The 22,640-nt window shown below is 37.9% G+C and overlaps 1 protein-coding gene across 6 annotated transcripts in view; it reads left to right on the top strand.

Annotated features, from left to right (window-relative positions):
• Positions 1 to 8,181: 8,181 nt before the first annotated feature.
• DIAPH2 (diaphanous related formin 2) overlaps positions 8,182 to 22,640 on the top strand; it is a 264,713-nt gene continuing 250,254 nt past the window's right edge. For 4 of the 6 annotated variants that reach the window (XM_052813767.1, XM_052813766.1, XM_052813763.1 and 1 more), the window contains exon 1: positions 8,185 to 8,460. In XM_052813767.1, coding sequence (XP_052669727.1) covers positions 8,341 to 8,460 — 120 coding nt within the window. In that variant the 5' untranslated portion in view covers positions 8,185 to 8,340. Of the gene's footprint in view, positions 8,461 to 22,640 lie in introns of all 6 variants that reach the window. The other 2 variants (XM_052813769.1, XM_052813768.1) reach the window with 2 other exon arrangements.

Raw genomic sequence — 22,640 nt, 5'->3', positions numbered from 1 at the left:
CTGGTAATCTCTCATGGCCCTATTTGTCCCCTATTCCTTATGTCAGAGCTAGGGATACTACAGACAAATGAATTAGCTCGGTAGACTAATCTGGCAGAAAACTATATATTTTTTTTAATGTATTAATTTTGTATCACATAAGGTTGCTGAACAAATACTTCGCATGTGGATAAAGAGAGGGAAATAAATACCACTCACTACCCTGTGTCACTTCCTCTTAAACTAAATGAAGTCTAATGTGTGTTCTCATCATGTGAAAAATCACATTCTCTTGGGCTAAGCCTCAAACTCATCTTCAGCTACTTGTCTGACTAAAAACATACAATTGTGCATGTGCAGGATAAGATCAGAGTTAATCTTGCTTCTCACTGGTTATTATTTTACCACACTCCATCTTCATTCATTTATAAAGAGGACTAAGTGGACAAGCAAAGAATTTAGATTACGTGTTCCAGAAGTTTGCTTTTCACAAGTAAGTTCATTGTAAGTAATATTTAAGGAATTAACAGACACAAAAGAAAGAATAATTCAGAACAAACCAAAAATGTAGAACAAGAGAAGATACTTTTTTTTCTGTAAGTCTCACGCAATACCATCTTGCTAGAACTGTGCAAGATGACAAGGAAGCACATTAGACTTCAGAGCTAGGTTTTTCCATCAGAAAAGCTAGACATACAGTTTATTTCAGTGGTAGTTATTAAAGATTCTTACAAGTGAAACACAAATATTAAGTGAACCAAAACCAATATAGGGAGTACACCAAATACCTTCCTGCTCATGGTAATTTTTCTCATTCCTCGAAGTTGCAATACCTGCTTTTCAAGATATTTAACTAAGTAAATCCTTTAAATACCATGAAGAAATTATATAATAAAACAGTATTAGTTTACCTACTAAATAATTGCATCATATAACTAGCTTACCTCCCTTTAAAGAAGCTGTTTAAATAATCCCACTGTTAGCTCATGTAAAAGGACACACCTTTAAAATGTGTCCCACCATTCTCCCCCAAAATGGTCTTTAGTGGAGTTAGCATAGCTATGAAAAAAACCTTGATGCAGACCTGGTGACGGTAATCCCTTCATACAGTGTATATACCACCAATAAACAATATGTGCTACGTCCAAGGACAAGAACAGTTAAAAAAAAAAAGAAACAACTCTTTCTAGCAAGGGAAACTATCATTAATATGCTGGACAGGCAATTACTATGGGTGAAAATTCCATGATTTTTACCTAATTCTTCTATTGCACAACTTGAACAAAGATTTCTTAACATGATCTTTACCTTTAAACAGGCCAATTTTTGTCCATCTACCTGGAAGCTCTTCATTAGGCTCTACTAATGCCTTAAATGTGTGTATTTCCATCAAAATGAACTACTTAATTCAATCCAGAAACCTACTCGTTGGAGTATGGGCTATGGCAAGATAAATTTAAAACTATTCTACTGATTAATTCCCTGTACTGTAGAATTCCTATTTACTAAGCTTTCATATCACTTACAGAAATTATAAACACTATTTGCCTATGATACAGCTTTCTTTGTAGACAAAACAAACAAAGTAGGAAAGTTACCATGTAGCCCAGCCTGACCATTAAATAACCAGTTCAGTTCTGTCCTGTTCTGACCAGCCCTGGATTAATTACAAGCCATGTGTGAGGGGTTTGCTAGAGAATGGCTGCAGTAGGGTGTTTAGTTTTTGTGAAAAGCTGTGAAGATGAAGAAAAGCAAGACAAACAGAAAGGTCTCTAGTGGTGAATATGCTCACAGGAACCCGTGTAGTAAATAAAAGGAGTAGTAAATTAAAGGAGTTTATATTGAACTGTTTAGTTATGTTTGAGAAGTAAATTGTGCTGTGAGATAGGAACATCAAAAAGCATTTTCTAAACATTTTGGGGAACATGCCACAGCATGATAAGCTGTGCAACTCGGCCATCAGTCTGTAGGGAGATATGCAGAAGAGACAATAGAATCCCCCCATACCCTTAGAGGGGAAAAAAATGCCACATTCTGAAGAAACATATTTTCTGTGGCCTTCTGCTGAACTACAGGTAATGATAGAACATGCTCTCTGAATTACACTGTCAGATACAGAGAGTACATAGGTGCTTGGTGTATAAAATACTACAGATGATAGAAAAAGTGTAAAAATTTAGTAGCTTTTACTAAGACTTTGAATACTCTATTTAAATCCACAATAACTATTGGGATTTGACTCTAAATCAAAAAGATGTACTATATTGTTAAAAATGGTAAGGTAGCACATATAAGTAATATTAAATGTATGTTTGAAAACTGAGACATAGTATTTAGTGGCAATACTACATCTTTTCTCTCTCTGTATAGATCGTCTCCAGTTCTTCCAGGCTGGGAAGAAAACTCAGTATAATAACATAACTGTCTTTTATTCACATAGAGTAGTTGTGTCCTGGAACATAAAATGTGAAAAAATGGAAGTACTAACCCAAGAAGTTCTGTATGCTACTATTAGGATGATTCTATGGAAAAAAAAAAAAAAAGGCAGTAGGCATTTTGCTTGCCAGCAATATTGAGAAGTTACCGCTAGATGCAAAGTTTAGATAACAGTTGCACTAATAACCACATCTTGTACCAGGTAAGTCTACAGATTGGTATTTTAAAAGCAAAGGGGGAAAAAAGAAAATCAATTATTAACTAATTACCATGTATATTAGCTGCTTCATGTATTAGCTGTTGGGTTTGTTTTGTTTTTCCTGTGGGAAAAGCCCAAAATCAAGTAAAGGGATTTCTTCCTACTTATTTTTTTACATCATCCCCTGATGTAATCCTGCGCAATTTTTTCATACATGTGTTGTTTCTAGAAAACATGAATGGGGAATGAATGCTGTTTTCTTACTGTTCTGTTAAAACCTGAAAGTAAAAAATCATTTGGAGAAGATAAACCTAGTTGTGATCTAGCATTTTAGACTATGTGGTCAAAACACAGAAAATGGTGAAAACAGAATTCACCTAAATTAGTTAACTGCTTCAAAGACGGAAAATGCTTGTAACAAAAAAGTAACACATTGGAAAATATAAACCTAAAAAGCATATTGATGTTTTGATTCCTAAGTATTAGAGGAGACTGGCCTGGAGTAAATTAAAATCACTAAAGATTTGTTCAGATTAAAACCATTATTCAGTTTATTTATGGATTTATATAAGTCACTTTAAGGAAGAAAGTGCCTTGACACAAGTAGACCCCCGTATTTTAATGTATCATTTAATAATTATATACCTCATCTAGCACCAGTGCTTTAGGTTTTAAATTACAGCTAGACATAGTAAGTAAAGTTGAACTATAGGTCTGCTGTGACCACAGAGATAATTACCTTGCTAACATATGCAACATGAACACTTATTTTAAACAATAGGTGGGAAGCTGTCAGCTTCCTCTTCCTATAAATAAGTACAACAATGTGTAAGTTGACTTAAAATTGAAAAGTTTATAGCCTAATAAGTGAACTGTTGTGCAGCCATCTCATTACTGGTTAAAAACAAAATGTAGCTGTAGCCATAGAAAATTAACCTTGCTGAAGCTGTAATCCTTATCTGTCTATAGAAATGTTCAGAATTAGCTGTGCTTTTAATTACCATTTGTGATACTGTTCATGATTGTAACGTGAAATGTCACTTTGTTTTAATGGTTAATATAGAATGTTTTAATGTACCTTCAAATCACTAACAAATTTTGTATAAATATGATAGTAACTTCTTGTGACTTAATTTACAGAAACACTACAGAATGTACAATTTTTGCCTCTAACAGACCAGGAAATTACTGCTTTAGATTAAACAAAGCTTTAGCAAACAAGTATTTCTTGGCATTATCTTATCAGTGAGTGGATTTTCTCTGGATTTAGGTTTGCGAATAAATCATATTTATTAAGTAGTCAAAGGGAGTATTTTTTAGAAAGTGAGGTTATTTTGTCAATAGGGAGTATCTATTCACATGCAAATAATGCTCTTCATTGATTTTCATTGCTTAGTAGTTAATACTTCTAATCCTATTTTCCTACCTGTTAAGATAAACTATATACCCTGTGATTTTCTTTTTATTATTTACCACATTCTCATGCACTGCAAAAAATCTTAGACTGACTTCCTTCTGAAGATAAATTTTGGGATTTTTTAAATTTCTAAATGTAAATAGATTCCAACTAAAACTGCAAAAAGGGAAGAGGGGCAGGAAAGTAAAAACTGACTGAGGTGATGATACTGATTGGGAAGAGACACAAGACAATTTGAAGAAAGTTTACAGCTCAACAGGAGTAATGGAAGGATTGTGGTATGTTTTCTGTGGTAGAGCGGTTGTGCTAATGATACAGAATTTTGGATGAAAAGCTGCGCAATGTACTACTGGGTGACTTAGCAGCATGCTTCCTGTTTGTGGTTAAGTTAAATACTGTGTTTTCCCTCATGGTAGTATACAGAACAATTCCTTTTTTTTTTTTTTTTCTCCCAGTGCAGTTAGAACAGACTTCAACGTTATTAACTTTCTTCTTCAATACTAGAAACCCGAAGAATAGAACATTTCTCACGGGCTGAAATCTGAATAGTTGGTTTGGTGACCAGTTGACTACTGCTGTTTTAGAACTGCTGCTATTAAGCAAGAAGCCTATGCCTTCTCAGCTAAATGGAAATTCTATCACTGAATTTATAAAATCTCATAAACCCAGAACCCTTTCCTTTTCCAGATATACTTGGAGTGTGTGTCTTCTGGAACCTTGCATGATTCTATTTTTTACATGTTTAGAGGGAGGGTGCTAGAGCAGTAAGTTCTTATATTGCTGGGTCAGCCAGTCTTCTTCAAAAGCCTATTATTTCATTCAAATTCAGATATAAAATAGTACATGTTTTGGGGAAGCTCAAAATATCTCGTGCCTATCAGTCTATGATCATTTTGCTGTAAGATTTTTTTTACAGATGCACATCTGCAGTCTTCTGTCACTGTTAGCTGTTGCGGTTATGTGACTGAATGTGACTCTGATTACACATGAAACCACAAAGAGAAATGTTAGCATCTACATAGAAGTGGCCTTTTGTAGTTACATGTTTTTCATGTTGTGAAGTGATTTTTGTAAAATGCATAGTTTTAAAATACATTTTCTTCAAAGATGAAGCCAAGTTAAGAACAGTTTGTACAACTACTAGTTTCCACCCTCAGGCCATACTATGTTGCTCTCGGAGACGGGCCAAAATACTGCATTGCAAACTGACTGCCAAAATGATCTGAGGTTTGTCTGGTTGCCTTAAGCAGAGTTGTGGTTTTCTGTTTTCTTTTTTGTTTTGGTGTGGAGGGGCTTTTCCATTTAAATTTTCCTAATTGGGATAGTTGCATTATTTCACCCCGCTCCTTTTGCTTAGAATTGCCTGCAGAGTTTATATGCACATAGGTCCTTGGTTCATACATGGAATATTTTTTCCTCAGTCCTGGAAACTGGGGGAAAAAAAAAAGAATACTAAAATGCTGGAGTATGACTAAAAAATTTTCAAAAACCCCATGGTAGGCTTTAACTTCTGCTAAGGAGGCTGTGAAGTAGATCTAATGATGCTTGATTTATAATAATACATTCAAAAGCAGGCCTCCAGAAAATCCCGTAGCAACGTTTTGTACAACTCAACTCTTTTATGTCACAGCTGAGCACTCTGTGTGGAGACTTGCAAAATTTTTATAAGTTGAAGTTAAAAAAAAGTGACAATAACTGTGCTAACCAACCAGCCATTTGTCCCAGGAGAGCAGGCAAACGGCAGGAGGAAAAGAGGAACTAAGAATACTTGTGGGGTAGCTCTTTCATCATATGATGTAGCTATAGCCTGACGGTTGCATATCTTTTCTCCATCCCTTAGACAAGGGTACAGTTATTATTGCATACCGGCACTAAAAATAGTAAATGTTTTGTGTTTTCTTTTCAGTGTAAGGTGCATATTCCCTAACCTGACTTTAGTACTTTTTTTCCTGCTTTGCTTAAGATCGTGAATGTGATTTGAGTTTTACTCCATCAAAAACTAAATTAACTCAATGCCTGAATGTACATTTGCTCAATTTTCTTGAGTTCTGCCATGTGCGGTTGTTTTCACTCACACTGTAACGTATTTTTGTAATGTTCTGCCTGCTGCTCTTGAAGCTTACAGGTCAGTCCAATGTAAAAGTTTTACTGAAGAAGACTTGGCTAAAGCAGTATAAGTAGTACTGCGGCAAATTCAGAAAATTTGGGTAAAAAAAGCTCTTGAGCACTTAAGAGTTATGCTGAACAAATAGTGCTACAGAGTTTGGATTAAAACCCCTTACATTTGTGCACAGAGATGTCAGGCGGTTGGAAATTATTTTCTCTGACTCTGGAATGACTGACCTTTCTGCTCCAGTTATGGGTGCTGCTTAATACAGACAAATAAAGACAGCCCAGAAGAACAAAACGGCCATTAGGGCTAACTGAAGAGAAGAAAAAAAGAGATCTGAGCATTTCTTTTTAACTGAAACTGGCAAATTGTCGTTAAACTGTTGCTGTAGAATGATGCACTGTAAATTATAAACTGATGTAGGTGGAAATAACATTACATTGCTTGTCACTGCAAACAAGTGATTAAATTAATGATTAGTTAGTTAATTTCATAATTCTGAAGTTATGTGTGGTTAAGATAGCATAAACTGTGCCCAAATACTCACTGTTAAAATCAGCAAGATTAAATAAAAGGAATACTTGTACTAAAAAGAAGAGGTGCAACCCGAAGGAAAATTTAGAACTGAGCAGCTTGACAGAGCTGGACTTTTTTATAACCTACTAAGTTCTGCTGCAAAGATTCTACTCTGATTTTAAGACTCCTGCAAGTTTTAGAGCTGTCATTTTATTTGAAAGCTGCTATTGTCAGATTTTATCAACAAGTTTTCACTGTTGGGATTTTTTTTTAAAATATTATTTCATCCAGTACTCTGGAAAGCCTCAGGGAGTCACAAGAAATGCAGACAGCTACAAGAATCTCAGGCATGCTTTAACTATGTGTGTATTAGACAAAGATGGGGAAAATTCACTGTACTGGTCTCACTTGCCTTTTTAAAAGAACAAGCCCACTGTGGGACCCTTTTCTAGAGGGCAATCAAGTAATTACATTCGTATCTAAATTTGGACTCCAAAGATTGTGGATTGCCCTTGTCCCACCAAAACAACAGATCATGATTGTTTTCATGACTGTTTTCTCAGTATAACTTAACAAGCATAGATTCACCTATACTAACACAAAATGTGTATTTTTCTTTTTAAAATAACGATATTATACAAAGACATCTGTCAAGATGAGCCCTCTAATAATCAGACATGTGATCCTTGTTTCCACTATCCACACCAATACATCCACGCTGACAGACCTTCAGTTTGTACAGTGAGGCTCAGCCAAAGGGATACTCTCATCCACAGAAATGGTTTAAGCAATTTTTTTGTCAACCATGAGCACGTGTAGACAAGTCAGATATTGGGGACTGGAGTTCTCAAATCCGAGAGAGAAAAAATTAAGTCTTTTGTTTGGGGTAACAATAGTTCAATTTTAGTTAAAACACAACAGTCATCCCTTGCCTGTCGTGTGTTTCCAAAATAAAATACAGGGAAACACACTTAAGTCCGAGCCACCTCATTAGGAAACCCTCCGTGTGTGAAGTGCCCGGGCACTCCTCACAGGGGCCCAGGAGCTCTGCGTGAAGAAGATGAGATAGAGACAAGGCTTTTCTCGAAAGCCCGTACTACCACAGCCGGCTCCGGTCGCCTCAGCTCCCTGCCGGCCCACGGACCTGTCAACTCCGTCTGAAAAGAGACGGCCAAGCAGCACCAGTCTCGGCCTTCCCTCCTCCCAGCAACCTGAGGAGCGACTCCGCCGGGAGCCCTGGCGACAGATCCACCTACACGCCGGCTCCGTGCTGCCAAAGCCAAGACCGCTCAGTTCTGTTTCACACTTCACCTTTCTAGCGGGCGTTTCTGCTCAAAACCCCCGAGCTCCGCCATTTGCCCTCACGGACACCGCCAAGCTCTCTCAGCTCCCGCCCTCGGGGCGGCGTCCCGCCGCCTCCGCTTTCCTCAGCGGCGCAGGCGCACCGCGCCGGCACACGCGCGGTAAGGCCGGCCGGCCGGCGCGCATGCGCGGGGGCGTTCGGCGTTTCTGAGGCGGTGGATTGGGAGGAGGCGGCGGGGCGGCAGGACCGGGAGCTGCTCCGGCTGCGGCGGGGAGGGGACGGGGAGACGCCCGGTGGTGCGTGTCGGCCCTATGGGGCCCTGAGCGTACAGCCCCCGGTGAGAGAGCGCGTTTCTGCTGGGGCGCAGAGCCGGGGGGAGGATGGAGGGTCAGGCGGCTCCGGGCGCTGGCGGCGGCGAGGAGCCCCTGAGCTCTGGCAGGATGAACCCGAAGCGGAGTGGGCGCGCCGCGGAAGAGGAGAGCCGGAACAAGCCCAAGCTGGTGAGCGAGCTGTGGGGCTGGGAGGGGGGCAGGGGCCGGCCTGGGGACGGGGAGGAAGGCGGGGGAGGAGGAGGCTCGGATGCCGCCCTGTTGCTTCCCCAGGAGAGAATCTGGGGCGGAGGGGCGTGCGGCCGGGCCTGAGGGGCGCCGGGCTTTCGGGAATTAAAGTCTCTTTTTAAAAAAAAAAAAAAAATCTTGTGAGCTTCCGTGACGGTTTTTGGGTGCTCTTTGGAAGAGGGAGGTGACAGCTGGAGGGGGGCGTGCGGCGCGCTGAGGGCCTCGCTGTGGTAACGCACCGGGGGTGGTCGCTGACAGGAGCCGGGAATTCCCATGTTTTCCGTGAGGGATGTGATCCGGGGGGGCTGCTCGGCGGGGTGCTGCTCGGGCCGTCCCTTTGGGGAGAGGTGCGGTTCCAACACTGTTCTTTAAGCAGGGCCTGTTGGTGTAACCTCTGTTCAGCTCACCTTTTGAGTGAAAGATCACAGGGTTATTTGTTTGGGGTTTTTTTTTCTGTCTGTGTTGAAGCATCCAGAACATGGGTGATTATGATGCAAACGATGTGCTTCCCGAGTGAACTTCTGACTTAATGTGAAAATAACTTTAACGTTTGGATGTTGTCCAGTCTTTTTGGAAAGATCTGGCAAGCTTTTGAGCACACAAATCCTCTTTAGGACTGTGGACTTTGTTCGTTATGCCTATGCCTTTTGATTTAAAAGAAGATATTTCTGTTTACAGACCTGATAACTTGCAATATAGGTACATTTCAAAGCCAACAGCACTGGATTGCATCTCCCTTTATAAATGCAGTAGCAGCAAAACCAGTTAATATGACAGTGTTTACTTTTAATTGTTTACATCTGTTACACTTACTTGTTTTAACTTTGAATCAGCTCATTTTAGCTCTGTTGTCTGATGGATTTTCAAGAGCAGCAGCGTAGCGGACACTTAAAACTTACCTGACTTCTTATTGAATAGAGTGCTAGTTATAAACTGTATTTAATCTGTGCAAGGATTTTCACAGGTAGTAGTAAAACTAAGGCAATACGTAAATGCTCCCACCTTGTGTTCCTTTTGTCAATTAGGGTGCAGTAGAGCCTTTGGCTGATCAACCTGGGAACTGTGGGCGTTTTTTTGGTCACTGAAAACTGAGTTAGAATACATCTGGGGAAGATGTTAAATTTATAACATATGAGGCATTGAAAAGTTACTGAAAGTTGCAATTATTTAGAAGGATGACAGAAAACCAGAATACTGAGTAACTTGAAGTGTGCTTGTATTAAGTGACCATGTATATCTTAGCAAAAGGTAACCAAATATGATGTCTTGTTTTGTTTTACGGTGTTATTGGAAACAAACTCGTACTTCCTTGCTCAGGATAAATATAAATAAACTTCTTCATGTAGACAAGATGTTCGTTTATGTTTATACTACCTTTACTATTTCCTAGCTGAAGTAGCTAGGAAGGCTGCTTGAAGATGCCTGCAGGGAAGTGATTTAAAAATCACACAGGACAGTGCGTCTATTGGAAGCTGTGGGTACAAATTTGAATTTTGCTTTAGCAGAGGAGAAGACTTCGTTCTGAAACAAATATATAATTTAAAAAATCATAGTGAAATGAGCTCAAAATTGGATCGAACAGGACAACTATTTCCATTGCATGTTCTTTTTCAGTTATTCTAGAATCACTAGAGTAGACTTTTGTTGTTACTTTTAATGGAAAAAGTAGATTATGTTAATATTTGACTTCATATGCAGTCATATGCTTTTGTTTCTTGAGGGGATGATTACACTCCAGCAGCAACAGTAATCACAGTAGTGGTATGTTGCTTGAATCAGTTACCTTCTGAAAGATAGTTTTACCCTGAGATAAAGTAACTAGCCTCTGATGGTATAATTGAGTGAATGGGTTGAATGGGAAAGTAGGCATTCTGGACATGATGTACACAAATGGTGTATAAAACTGACATCAAGAGGAATTTACCTCTAAGGAAGAAAAGGGATGGTATTCAGGTGTGTTTTAAGTTGAGGTGGTATGAGTGGGCATCCAGATTTATCAATTACGGCCATGGGTTTGTGAGGGAAGAACAAGACTGTAATCGGGGAAAGGCTTCATTCATTATATAGGAGAATGATCTTAATAAATTTTGCTGGCTTGAATTTTGAATGAGGAATTCGTTCTACTGAGGCTAGCAGTACCTTTAGGGAGTCAGAGAGCAACTTTACTTGTACCTCATCCCTGTTCTCTTCACTGTGCAAATAAGATGAAGGTATGTTTGGGACTTCTGTAAGAGAAGCCACACTATTTGTGCCAGTGTTAAGTTGTCACAGAGTCTGTATACAAAGTTTCTCAGAGTTTGGTCTGGAGATTTGCTTGGTTCAGCTTCGTAACTTAAAATTCATCAAGTTTCAGTAGAGTTATACAGATGAATCAACCTGCACTCTGTCAGTTTGTTGTGTATAATTCAAGGAACTTTACAGTGTGCTGAGAGGAGCGAGTGTGTCTTTTCCAGAACTTATTTCACATGTCAAGTGGAGTGCTGAGCAAGGGCTTAGTGGGCGAGGGTATGCAACTACATATAACAGAGGATTTATTTTTAGCTTCTGGCATAGCAGCTGAAATTAGGCAAGTCATTGGGAAGAAGTCTAGGGGAATGATTTTTATATGATAGACTAAAAATGGCTCTAGATGACAGGGAGCTGGGAAAGCTGAAGTCACTATTTTGGGGGAAGGGAGGCTCTACAAGAAGAAGGTAGAAGTGTTTTGTTTCCCCATGCTTTCTATCTGAAAGTAAAAGGTGGGCAATGGTGCTTGGCCTGCAGAAGCATAGTGGTTTGGTGGTTTTTTTTCTGTTTGTTTGTTTGTTTGTTTGTTTTTTAAGGACTGAAGCCTGATCAATGACATTTATTCCTGATTGACAGGAAGTAAGACTAGGCTATCAACAGAGGATCTATGCTAGAAAAGAAAACGATGGTTTAAAGTATTTTTCTGTGAGATAATTGATGCATATGTAAGCACACAAATAATTGAAGCTATATTAGAACTACTAATTAAATTCTTTTCTGCTTTAGGTCAGTTTGAGAGTCATTCAAGTTTCATATAATTTGTTGAATGTGACAGAACTGTACATTGAGACTTTAGTTCCAGTTTTTGTACTAGTAGTGTGTAAGTGGGAGTATTTTTTTAATTTAATGTCTTGTGAGCACCTTGACACATCACAGCTGTGAAAGAGCTCTGATTTAATTTTTTTTTTCCTCATTTTTTGCTGGCACAAGGACTGGAGGTGGGAATGAGTGCCTGGTGTTTTTGTCATTATTTTTGTTTACAATGAAATGGGCAGAAAAAAATTTAATTGTTTTGGCAAACAATCATCTGATCTCATGCCAGCCCTGAGAATAGGCTGGCATGAGATGGCAATGAGCAGTTACATTCTTAACTGGGTTTGGCAACATGCTTGTTTTTCTTGTTTAAAAGTATGCTTGTTATACTAGGGGAAACAGACTAAATTAAGGTTGTCAGGGAGATTGCTGGCTTTGCAATGCTTGTTAATCCTTAACTTAGATGTTGTTTGGTCTCCTTAACACTTCAGTATCAAATGTGAAGTATGTAATTCTGTTGGGTACCTAGGAAATCAAAGTGCTTGAAAGTGTTGGGTCTGATTTGACATAGCTATTGTAGCTTAGCTGAACCCAAAGTCTTATCAAGTTGTTCATCTGTTTAGCTGAGAAGTTGAAGCCAGGCTTTTTACAGAAGTTCATAGGAGACAGAGGTCATGAAAAGCAGCAGGAGAGGTTGTTGGAGGGGAGACTGAGTATAAAGGGAAGAAAATAATTTGAAGGATGATTAAGCATTGGCTGACCAGAGACACTGGAATCCCTGTCCTTGGAGGTTTTCAAGACCTGGAAACCTGGACAAAGCCTTCAGCAGGCTGGTTCGAATTCAGTGTTGACCCTGCTTATTGGACAGGAGTTTGGAGTAAACTGAGAAAGGAATGACATCCTTTCGAACATCTGTGATTCTACAAATCAGTACTTGAAAAGAGGTGTTATAGCAGGATTTGTGGTGCTTCCTGACTATTAAAACACTGGCTAACTAGAAGTTAATATGGCCAATGGTTTTTGGGTGTTTTTTAATTACAGTTAATAATATATCATGTTGGTGTAGTATTAGCATAAATAGAAATATTTCTGTGCATATGGTGGCTAGTGCCTTGCTAAAAGCATTCTGCATTACCCCCAAGTTCACTTCAGGTTTGTGTGGTAGTTGTTCAGTGATAGATACTCCACTTACCTACAAACTAAATTTCTGAAAGGGGTTGTCTTTTGAGTGGGATGCTGTCTTAAAAAGTGGATTAGCAGAAAGATCTTGTATAACATGAAATACATATTGTTAGGGATAAAGGAGAGCAAGTGGGTTTGGTGATTCATCAAACAAGGAGCAACTCATACTTTGTTTTAAGAACAAAAATTGTTTATGCTTGGTACTAAAGTCTGTTAAACCCTGTGAGCTTTGAGATGAATCAAAAGCTGTGAACTCAACGTTCTGACTAATATGCCATAAACTAGCATCAAACAGTGGAATAAAAGCTTTTATCAATTAGCTTTATAACAGAAGTAAACAGAGTGTGTTTGGGAGGATATGTTTCCCAGCTACGTTGCTCCACCCATATCAATGCAGGAGTTAATGAGTGCTTTAAATTATGTGTATCAGTCACTGTCAGACAGGCTATGTGCTCCAGGACCTACCTTGCACCATCAACTTTGACTCCTAAGGCTGTTTGATGTCATTCTCCTGTGGAGAGTTAATGTGCTTTTACACATGACTTGCTTAGATGTCTATATACTGCATACGTGAACTATGAGTCAGGTTGAGCAGAGAATTTTGGCAAATGAATAAAATATATTATATTTGAGATCACAGTGTCTGAGTAAAATCAGTGCATGCCTGCAGAGGTTTCTTGCTTCAAGTGTATGCCTGAGGAAAAAGAGAACCGAAATGCTTGTGTTTTAGAAGACTCTTGGTCTTATTAGTTCAAAGTCAAGATATTCCAGCAAGGGAAGTAATTTAGGGTACAACCATTATTGAAGAGTAAAATTGATGTCTTGGGAAAATTTGGTTCTGTTGCTGAAAAGTATACTGATTCTACTTCTGATTATATATATACTGATGATGGTAGAGCAGGGCATGCTTGGTGCTAGTGTTTAGGTAAATGCTTTAGCTTTTAATGTGAATTGATACTGACACTGTTTAAACAAGCTGATAGATACAGTGATAAGCCTATCTGCTTGTGGTATTTAAACTTCCTGAACTACTACTTGTAAGACAAAACTGTAGAGCTAACTCTGTACAATACAGGAAGCTTTGCAAACAAAGCAGATTCCACCTAGGCAATGTGAAAGACAATTACAGTGAGAATTGACAGTATGCATATCAAATAGAAGTGATGTTTTCTGAGATTTTAAGCACTGTGGTGCTGAATATCCAAGTTATTGAGGATGAACTTTTGTTTTTGTATTACAAATAGCCTGTAAAGCATGCTAATGATACTGTGATTGCCGATGACCCGGTAGAAGGAAAAGATAGGCTTAAAAACCTTGGGTGGGTTACAAGATGACTTCATCTTTTCTGCATCAGTTGCAGTTCTTTAGAGGTAAGCAATAATGGCTAATAACTTTCCTCTAATTCTGTTATTCCCTGTTCAAATTTAGAGGTAAAGTACAATAAGAGATGGCGGTTGCTGCTGAAGCAACTGACAATTTCAGTTGGTTATTCATCACTTTACTTGTTCAGCCTTAAAACCACAAGAAGTTAGGAAATTACTAAAATGAATGTTTTTACGCAGTTCCTTACAACTTATGCATCATGGTCATTCTTTACTTTCAGTTTTTTTTTTTTAAACATTTAGTAACTATTTTGGCAGAAATAAGTTTGTCATTCTAAAGGGTTATGGTGGTAGAACAGGTAATTTTGGGAGAAGACTAACAGTTGAAAGACTTTCTTTAGTATTTGTGTAGCAATTTATAAAGTTGCAGGTAGGCAAAGCTAACTTGTGTTAAACTTGCATGTTATTTTTTTATCAAACTGATCTTTTACTTAAGATCTTGTGAATCAAGTAGCTTTTTCCTACACTATTGGTGGAGTGAGCACCTCTAGGTTTCCCACTTTCAAGCACAACTTCCTAATAGGTAGATAAGCAGAATCTTGCTTGACAAAAGTAGTACTAACACAGTCTGCAAGGCAAATACATACTACTTGTTAACTGTTAATTAATTGTATGGGAGAAATGGGTGACAGTTAAAGTATCAGCTTTTTTTGAGGCAGCAGTGTGGGCTTAAGCAGTTTCCATAAGTGTTTGTGTGGCAGCGGGACAAACAAGATCATGAAACTGAACCAGTCAAAACCCTTCCCTTATTATTTGCTAGAACTAATAAGACTAGCGTTCTTCCTTTTTCTATTGGTTTGTCTAAAGTTCATCCACTAGTACACTTAAATTATGATTGTGTCTGCTTTTCAGCCATCTTATGGTAGCTTTTTAGTTCGACATGGTGTAAAAGCAACACATTTTATGCACATGGACAGATCTGAAAAGGATCTGCTAGGGCAATTAAATGATATTGTAACCTGCATTGTGATATAAACCATGAAATCATCTAATTTATAGAAATAGAGAAATACCTTGCAAGTTCAATTCCTGAACAAGCACACACATGGGAAATGTTGTATGGTTTGATACAGCTACTGAAGGTCTTCAGTCCACCTGGGTGTGGTAATATTTGGTCTTATGGTGTAGTGCATACTGCAACATCACCACACCTTTTCTGTTATATAAAACAAAAATGTTCTTAAGAGTTTCTAATAGATATGGGCTCTTCCTGTGTAAACAGGAAACTATATTTTTGTATTAATTTCAGACTGTTTGGGGGGAGAATGGGAGAAGAGGAAGTTCAGGGTGATGTATGTGACAGGTGGCTTTCTTGTAATGTTCCCTTCTTGGACCTTTTAGTGATCCTCAGAGTAAATCATTGGAGGCAAGGTGGTATTGGAGAAAGTATTAGGTATGCTGAATGTGATGCATGTTTGCTGCTTGTAAGTGTTCTTTGCATAGTGTTATCAGATATGGAGGACATCAAAGATGGAAACATGTTTTTATTACTGAAAATATTTTCAATTTATATTTATTGTGTTCAAACTTGTTTTGAAAGTGTAGAATGTAAGTGTAAAAGTTAGCAGCTGATTAAAAAAAAAAGTAATTGGAAAGAATCCTGCCTTCTATTCCTCGGTGATTTTTGTGTGTGTGTGTATATATATATAAAATACTTTTTTTAACACACTTAAGTCTTACTGCTTTCCTCATGATAGTGGAAATATAAAGTTATCTTTTTATAACAAAACCAAATTAACATATTTAGTTTACCCTTTTATGTGAGAATAAATACAGGAGAACTTGCTTGAGGAATGTGAAACTTTCAGGGTAGCGCTACCTTGTAGTTTAGAACAAATTTCTAAATAAAAAAAGTTAAGTTTGAGACAGTTGGGGAATAGTACTGTAGAATCCCAACAGTTGGAGCTATGGTACTGTACCTGTACATCCAGTAAAGCAGCAACTGTAACTTTAGGTTATGTAGGCCAAGGGAATTGCAGTAAAGGTATCGGTGAATGCAGGTTGGTTTGAAGGGACATAGGCCCATTCTCTCCCATTTCTTTGTTCATGGATTAGCTAGTCAAACGTTAATAACTTTGTCCTGTATGGGATCACATAAACAAAACACATCATAATGTATATTTAGGCATGAAGATGAGAGGAAATAACCACAGACCCTAAATGTTCTTGAGGATACCTTTTTGTCACAACTAGTTATGTGTTTACAAGTGGCTCTGTGTAAATTTACGTTGGTCTCTCAGGGATGGTTGAACAAGACAAAGTAGGTACTTTGGTCAGGAAAAATGTTAGTTCTGCAGTCTATTATTCTTTCTTAATATAGTAAGAACTAATGATGCTTGTTAGAGTATGACCTTTAAAGATGCCTGTTTTGTTTTTTTTCTTTTTTCTAATGAGTGTAGCTTTGTGAGGAACTAATACTAAGCCAACATGAGATTCATTAGATTCTAGATGCCTAACAGCAGATACAAGTAGTTAGTTCTTGTACAGTATACAGCATAGTTTCCTGCTTTCCTGTCTACGTTTTGGTTCTTCATATTCTCCTGCTGTGAATTATTTTTATGCCTATAAAATTGAAGTAAGTTCTAAAATACTGTGGCTTCATAATGGAACTGTGCTGGATGTTTGCATTTGTAATTGTGTGAGTGCATGAGTAGATGAGGACTTGACAGTTATTAATAGTTGAGGCAGTTACATGTAGTGTTCCAGTTGCATTAGAACAGGTAAGTATTTGCATAAAGCAGAAAAGACACAACAATATATCAGGCTAAGCATATACACTGATGCCATATACATTTTAATTTTTATGCCACCCACATTTAGGGGGTACATTAAAAACAAAAGGTTTAAATACAAAATCTGAAACTCAAAGGGTAAACCGATGTCAGCTGGCCAGGTTGAAAAGTTAACACATGAACTCAAATTAACTGAGATCCTTTAGTCTGTGTCTGTCCCTCTTTGTAAGCCATATGGTAGCATGTCTATCTGATTTTTGTATACACTGAAGTAAAATTTTCATACAATAAGAAGTGTTTTTATAATTATTGCAAGTCTTTGTTTAGAAAAGCCTTAGCCACTCACAGATTGAGTGAACTAATGAATATGATGGATCAGTAGAAGGTATTTTATAACCAGACTTGAGATGGAATTTGCAACCAAAGCTTCAGCACTGAAGCACCTAGTAATTGATTTTATCCTAACTTCGGTGTTAGTACAGTGCTTTATTTCTGGTACTGCTACCAGTCTTAATTCCCATAAAACCAGATTCTTCTTTCTTTGTGGTTTTTTTTGGTCTTATTATATAATGGGGCAGCAAGAGCTGTTGGTCCCAGGCAATCCACTTTACTAGAACTGCCTCAGTTCCTCCTTTCCACTCCTCCATGGCAAGTGGATCTCCCACTGCTTTATTCTCATCAACAGAAGAAAGTGAGCTGAAGAATCTCCTTTTGATTCAGCATGTAATTTCTTGGCTGAGCTAGAAATACACCAGGCAATGTCTGATGCAGTCTGTCTAACCTTTACAATTCTCCATTCTCTTATTATTCCACTGTCTTCCAGCAGTGCAGTTTCATTTTCATTCTCCAATTTATTTACAGCTTGATGAAGGCATTCCCAAACTAGAAAGGTAAAGAGTACAGCGGTAGGCTTTTGTAAAATTTCCGTCTGTAAACCAGATATACAACTTTAATTTTCATATTTTAGAAATAATGCATTCATGAACTTCAGACAAAGCTTGGGTGGGTAAGACAGGCTTCCTAAACTCATTAAGGTTAGTTTACAGTATTCTGTGATTCAAACTAATTCCTGAATGGCTTATAAGATAAGCAGTAATTCCATCAGTTAACATTTTATATTTAAAAACAGTTGTTTTGTGAATTTATGGGAAAACCTTTATGAAATTCATGTGGGTGTTCATGGGTAACTTAAGCACGTACCACACTTCAATATTATGATAAACCATGGTTTTTTGCTTACTTTCTCCTTTAGCAGAAGATAACAGATTCTCTGTAACCTGTTAAAAGCATCTGTAATCCTCCTGAATTCCTGTTACTTCTTAACAGAAAATCTCACCTGTACTGATGTCAAATGATACTATTGGCTTCCTCGTTATTATGTACAATATAATTCCCCTCTATTCACATGCTGCTTCATTTCCTACTTCCCTGAAGGACAAATAACCTTGTCAGGAAGCTATTATAAATAGGAAAGAAGAGGAAAAGGAACAGAAAGCCCTTGTGTGTATCACAGCAGCTATAAATTCAGTTTAACTTGTTATGCTTTGACTATTGAGTTACATTATGGTCCATGCCTGCAGAAATTACTTGATCTAGAATTTCTGTTCTTCAAGGAAAAGCCTAAGTTCCTTGCTATGGCAGCAACATTGCTCATTTTTCTAAGTTTTAGTATTGCATCGTTTATTATTGGGGTGGGGGTGGTGGGGGTGGAGAAAGTAACTTTATCCTCAACTTTTTTTTATGTAGGGATCACATACTACTCTGATCAAGTACTTGCTCTTTGCTAGGAATTCTGTGTCTTGGAAGCCAGACAACATTATTCTAAGAAGTTGTTAACATGATCCCTGTTGACCATATGTTCTAAGACTGCTGGGTACAGACAAAATGAATAATGTTCACAAGTAATTGCTGCTTGTTTGGCTCACTGCATCCCTTCCATTGCCAGTTCCTTTGTGGGTTGTGTTTTGGTTGGTTGTATTTTCTGGGGGTTTTCTTACTATTTAAAAAACAACCCAAACAAAGCAAATACACGTCTTTACTTCCTCAAAGTTTATCTAAAGAAAAATACTCCATTTTCAAGGAGCTGCCCCACTATCCAGTGAAGCTCTTCACAGTATAGACTTCATGTTAACTTTTGCAACTTGCTATGGCCTTCTGCTTTTTTTTTTAAGTGTATCAATGTGCTGCAAACAGATACATTCTACCAGTTTTATCCTCTCCTCAAGTGGTAACAGAGGGAAAGTCAAATACAGTGTGACACTTACTGCAGTGTTTAGTGTACCCACAAGAGCAAGAGGTGTTTTACAAAACCAACAGCATGCTCAGTTAAGAATCTTTCCAAAACTATTTCTGCATATAACAGGAAGAAAAGTATATATAAATTGAGCCTGTCACTTGTACAGGGGTATTAGGCTATACTTGCATGCACTGTGAAATAAGAAGCAAGTAAGCAGGAATGAAAAAAAACCCGTTGTGCACAAGTACTGAAAAATTTTCTCAAGCAGTTTCTGCTTCGTTTTTCAGAGTGATTTCAAAAGAACTCTCTCACTCTCAAGTTAACTGGTTATTGCTCATCTTGAAAGGAAAACCTAGGTTTCAACAACAGATTAATCCCAGGTTCAAAGCATATAATTGTAGTTAAAAGGGCTGCATGTCTACAAAAGGGTAAAAACAAACTAAGACCACACTTCAGTAAGAGTGAAGATGAACCTTGTCACAATAAAAAAGGTGCCTCTCTTTAGGAGGTGAGGTGTAAAAGGAGGAGGCCTATTCTCACTACTCTTAATTGACCGAACTCAGTAGCTTTATAATAGCTTTCATTCAGTCTGAATAGCTCCACAATGTGTCTGAATGAAAAGATCAGCCACTTGCAGTCAGGAGAGCCCAGAACAAGGAAGGAAGATGAACAGCAATTTGATGCACGTGAAGTATTGCTATCTAGCAAAACTGGCTTTGTTCTGCTGCTACACTGAAAGCAAAGAGCTCAAATCCACTGCTTGTATCTAAGCATAAAATTGAGATAAAGTCTGTACTTGCTATGTCAAGAATTGTTTTGACATAGTTTTTTCTAGTTTAACTGTTCCAGAATGTTTCAAAAGCACTTCACAATAATATTATACCAAAAAGCAAAAACCGAGTTCCCTAAAAACTCCAAGCTCAGAAGTAAAACAATTGCATTTTTGAAAAACAAGCAGCAGAGATACAGGGCTGAATATGGTACCGAGAAGCACACTTGGCAGAAAACCAACAGGCGTGCAACCAGTACAGTAGGCATCTAAACCATCCATTTACTGCACTAGGAGCTGTTCTGTGTTCATTTTTAATTAAGTCCCAGAAGCTGATCCAATGACTATTGAAGTTTAGCAAGTGATCTCGGTCTGTTTTCCTAGGAAAAAAAACACTGTCTAATTTTCTTCCAGACCAACTGATTTGCTTGTCGTAGGTGCAGTAAACAGAATATGCTGACACTGACAAGCAATCCTGCCCAATACCAGTACAATAGCAACTACTTGGACAGATGGCTTCTTGTCTAATAAAGTGTATCTGGCACTTTGACAGGCATCAAATATATGTACAGAAAGCTACATGGGTGTATCAAAGGATTTTTGAAATTATTCCAATGCACTTCTAATCTACTAGCATTTTACTAAAGGTGCAGCTTTTGAAATAAGCTTTCTTATCAAGCAAAGCATGAAACATAGTTGGCACTCAACTATCTGAATCCTGGTTGGTTTTTTTTTTTTAATACATTGTTCTTCAAGAAAGACCATTAAAGTATCCATTACCAACATTATTAGATTTGAAAGTGAAACTATTTAAGCCCAAAATAAAAGGCAATGCTAGTCTGCAGATGACCCCCAAAAATAAAATGTAGATGGCAACAGTGTATATGCTTAGCCTGACAATTCAGGTACATAGAGTAGAATTCCTGTACTTATTTTCCCTGTTTACACTGCTGACAATTGGTGCAGTCCCATATGCTGTCTTCATATTGTCAAATATGACTTCCTTCTTTTCTTTATGCAAACACTCACCTGTTCTAGTGCAATTGAGACACTGCATGTAACATGTGAGGTCTTCCTGGAGGTACCCGTAGTGCCTATGCAGAAACTTTGTATCAATTTCTGTTGCTACACTTAGTTCATAGAGAATTGTGGGACTGCCCAGAATCCTTGAAGTGGAAGATTCTTAATGACACCTTTTTGGGCCTTAAGGACATGTAGCCATGGAGTTTTGTACTTACTTATTTGTGTGAGTTGTGGTTGGTGGTTTTTGGTTGTTGCTTGTTTTTTTTTTTCTTGGTGTTTTGTTTTGGTTTTTTTAAGATGTGTCTTATAAAACTGTCTGTTGGTTAATGATCATGCAATGCCACACGCATTTCTAAATTAAGTGCTAAAACCAGTGGGTAGAAGTTCTGAACAAAAATGGAAGCTTCAAATTAAAATCAAAGGCTTTAAATCTTTCTTGTAAGGGCAGGGTTTGCCATGTCTCTTAACCTTTGTAAAGATCTGGATTAGTAAAATATCTCATAGAACATTAAACCTGCATATTGAGGCTAGTAAGCTAGTATGCACTTCATAAAAGCAGTATTGCAATGCTTGTATGTTGTAAAATATGAATGGAATTATGACTTCTTTCAAAAGCCTAGTTTGTAAAAGTTTTAAGTAGCAAACTGTTGCTTGAGAGTTTTAAGTGAGGAATTTGAAAGCTGTAGAGCATCCTGAAGAGAGACAGTGTGTTCATCTATACTGAAAAGCATGCTATACTGTCATAAGACATTTTTCCAAGATGCTCAAAGGAAAACCTGTCTTGCATGATCACTAGATATCAAAATAAGAAACAGATCCAGGCTGTACAAAGTGCTATATAAAGAACTCACCAGTTACGTAGCATAACTGTTATATTCTGCTGATCCTGTGCTGCTTTAGTGATGATAAATTACCTGATATGGTTGGTGCAGAGACTTGATGGAAAATACTTGGACTCTAGCAGTAGCTCTGGAAAATGCCAAAACTTACTTTATTTGCCTCTGTACTGGCTAATGTGAAAACTACCTCTGCTAATAGGCTTTCTGAAATTGTTTCTACAGTAGTTTAAGCTGATCTGTCTGTTCTGATGCCACCCTTGCCCTTTTGTCTCATGACCAGCAATTTTGTTGGCTTAGACTGACGTGTAACTGCAGCTTTTGGAAGAAGCTTTTAATTTTGCTCTGATTTTTAAAGCTTACTTGCCAATGAACACCAATTAATTTGTGTCTGAAACAAACTTTGCAAAACAGTAATGTCAGTTTGAGCTACAAATAAAACCAATATTAGTTGAATTGTCTTTCTCAACTCCTTTGTATCTTCAGTTACAAAACTGTTGAAATTAAGGCTATCTAAGCTTGTTTACAGTTTTTGTTTGTTTGTTTTCAAATTTTGAATCAATTTGCTTTTTGGTAAAGGCTTCTTTGAAGTAATCTGGAAAAATGGAGTTTTTTGAACAGTCCATTTACTTTTGGAGTGTGATAGTGTTCTGCCAATCAGACAAAAGTGAGGAAGCCGTTTCTGTTTCTCTCAACCTCTGTTTTTAGTCAGGCCAGACCATTCCTTAGGGTGTCTCTATTACCCTTGCACAGAGACATGATGTGGAGGTGCCCCTTTTCCTCATTCCTTGAGGATCAGTCAATGGCATTTGTGAGGATGAGTGTCCAATATGATTAATGTGCCTCTGGCCTGTTTTCCTCTCCCTCCTGTTTGGGAGCAGTGCTGAGGCACTCAATCTTCCAGCACTGTGATTAAAGAATTGG

The sequence above is a fragment of the Harpia harpyja genome, chromosome 18 (assembly GCF_026419915.1).
Source record: "Harpia harpyja isolate bHarHar1 chromosome 18, bHarHar1 primary haplotype, whole genome shotgun sequence".
In the NCBI taxonomy this organism is placed as follows: Eukaryota; Metazoa; Chordata; class Aves; order Accipitriformes; family Accipitridae; genus Harpia; species Harpia harpyja.
The sequence above is the reverse complement of the archived record's forward strand: the minus strand, read 5'-3'. Positions and strand labels throughout refer to the sequence as shown.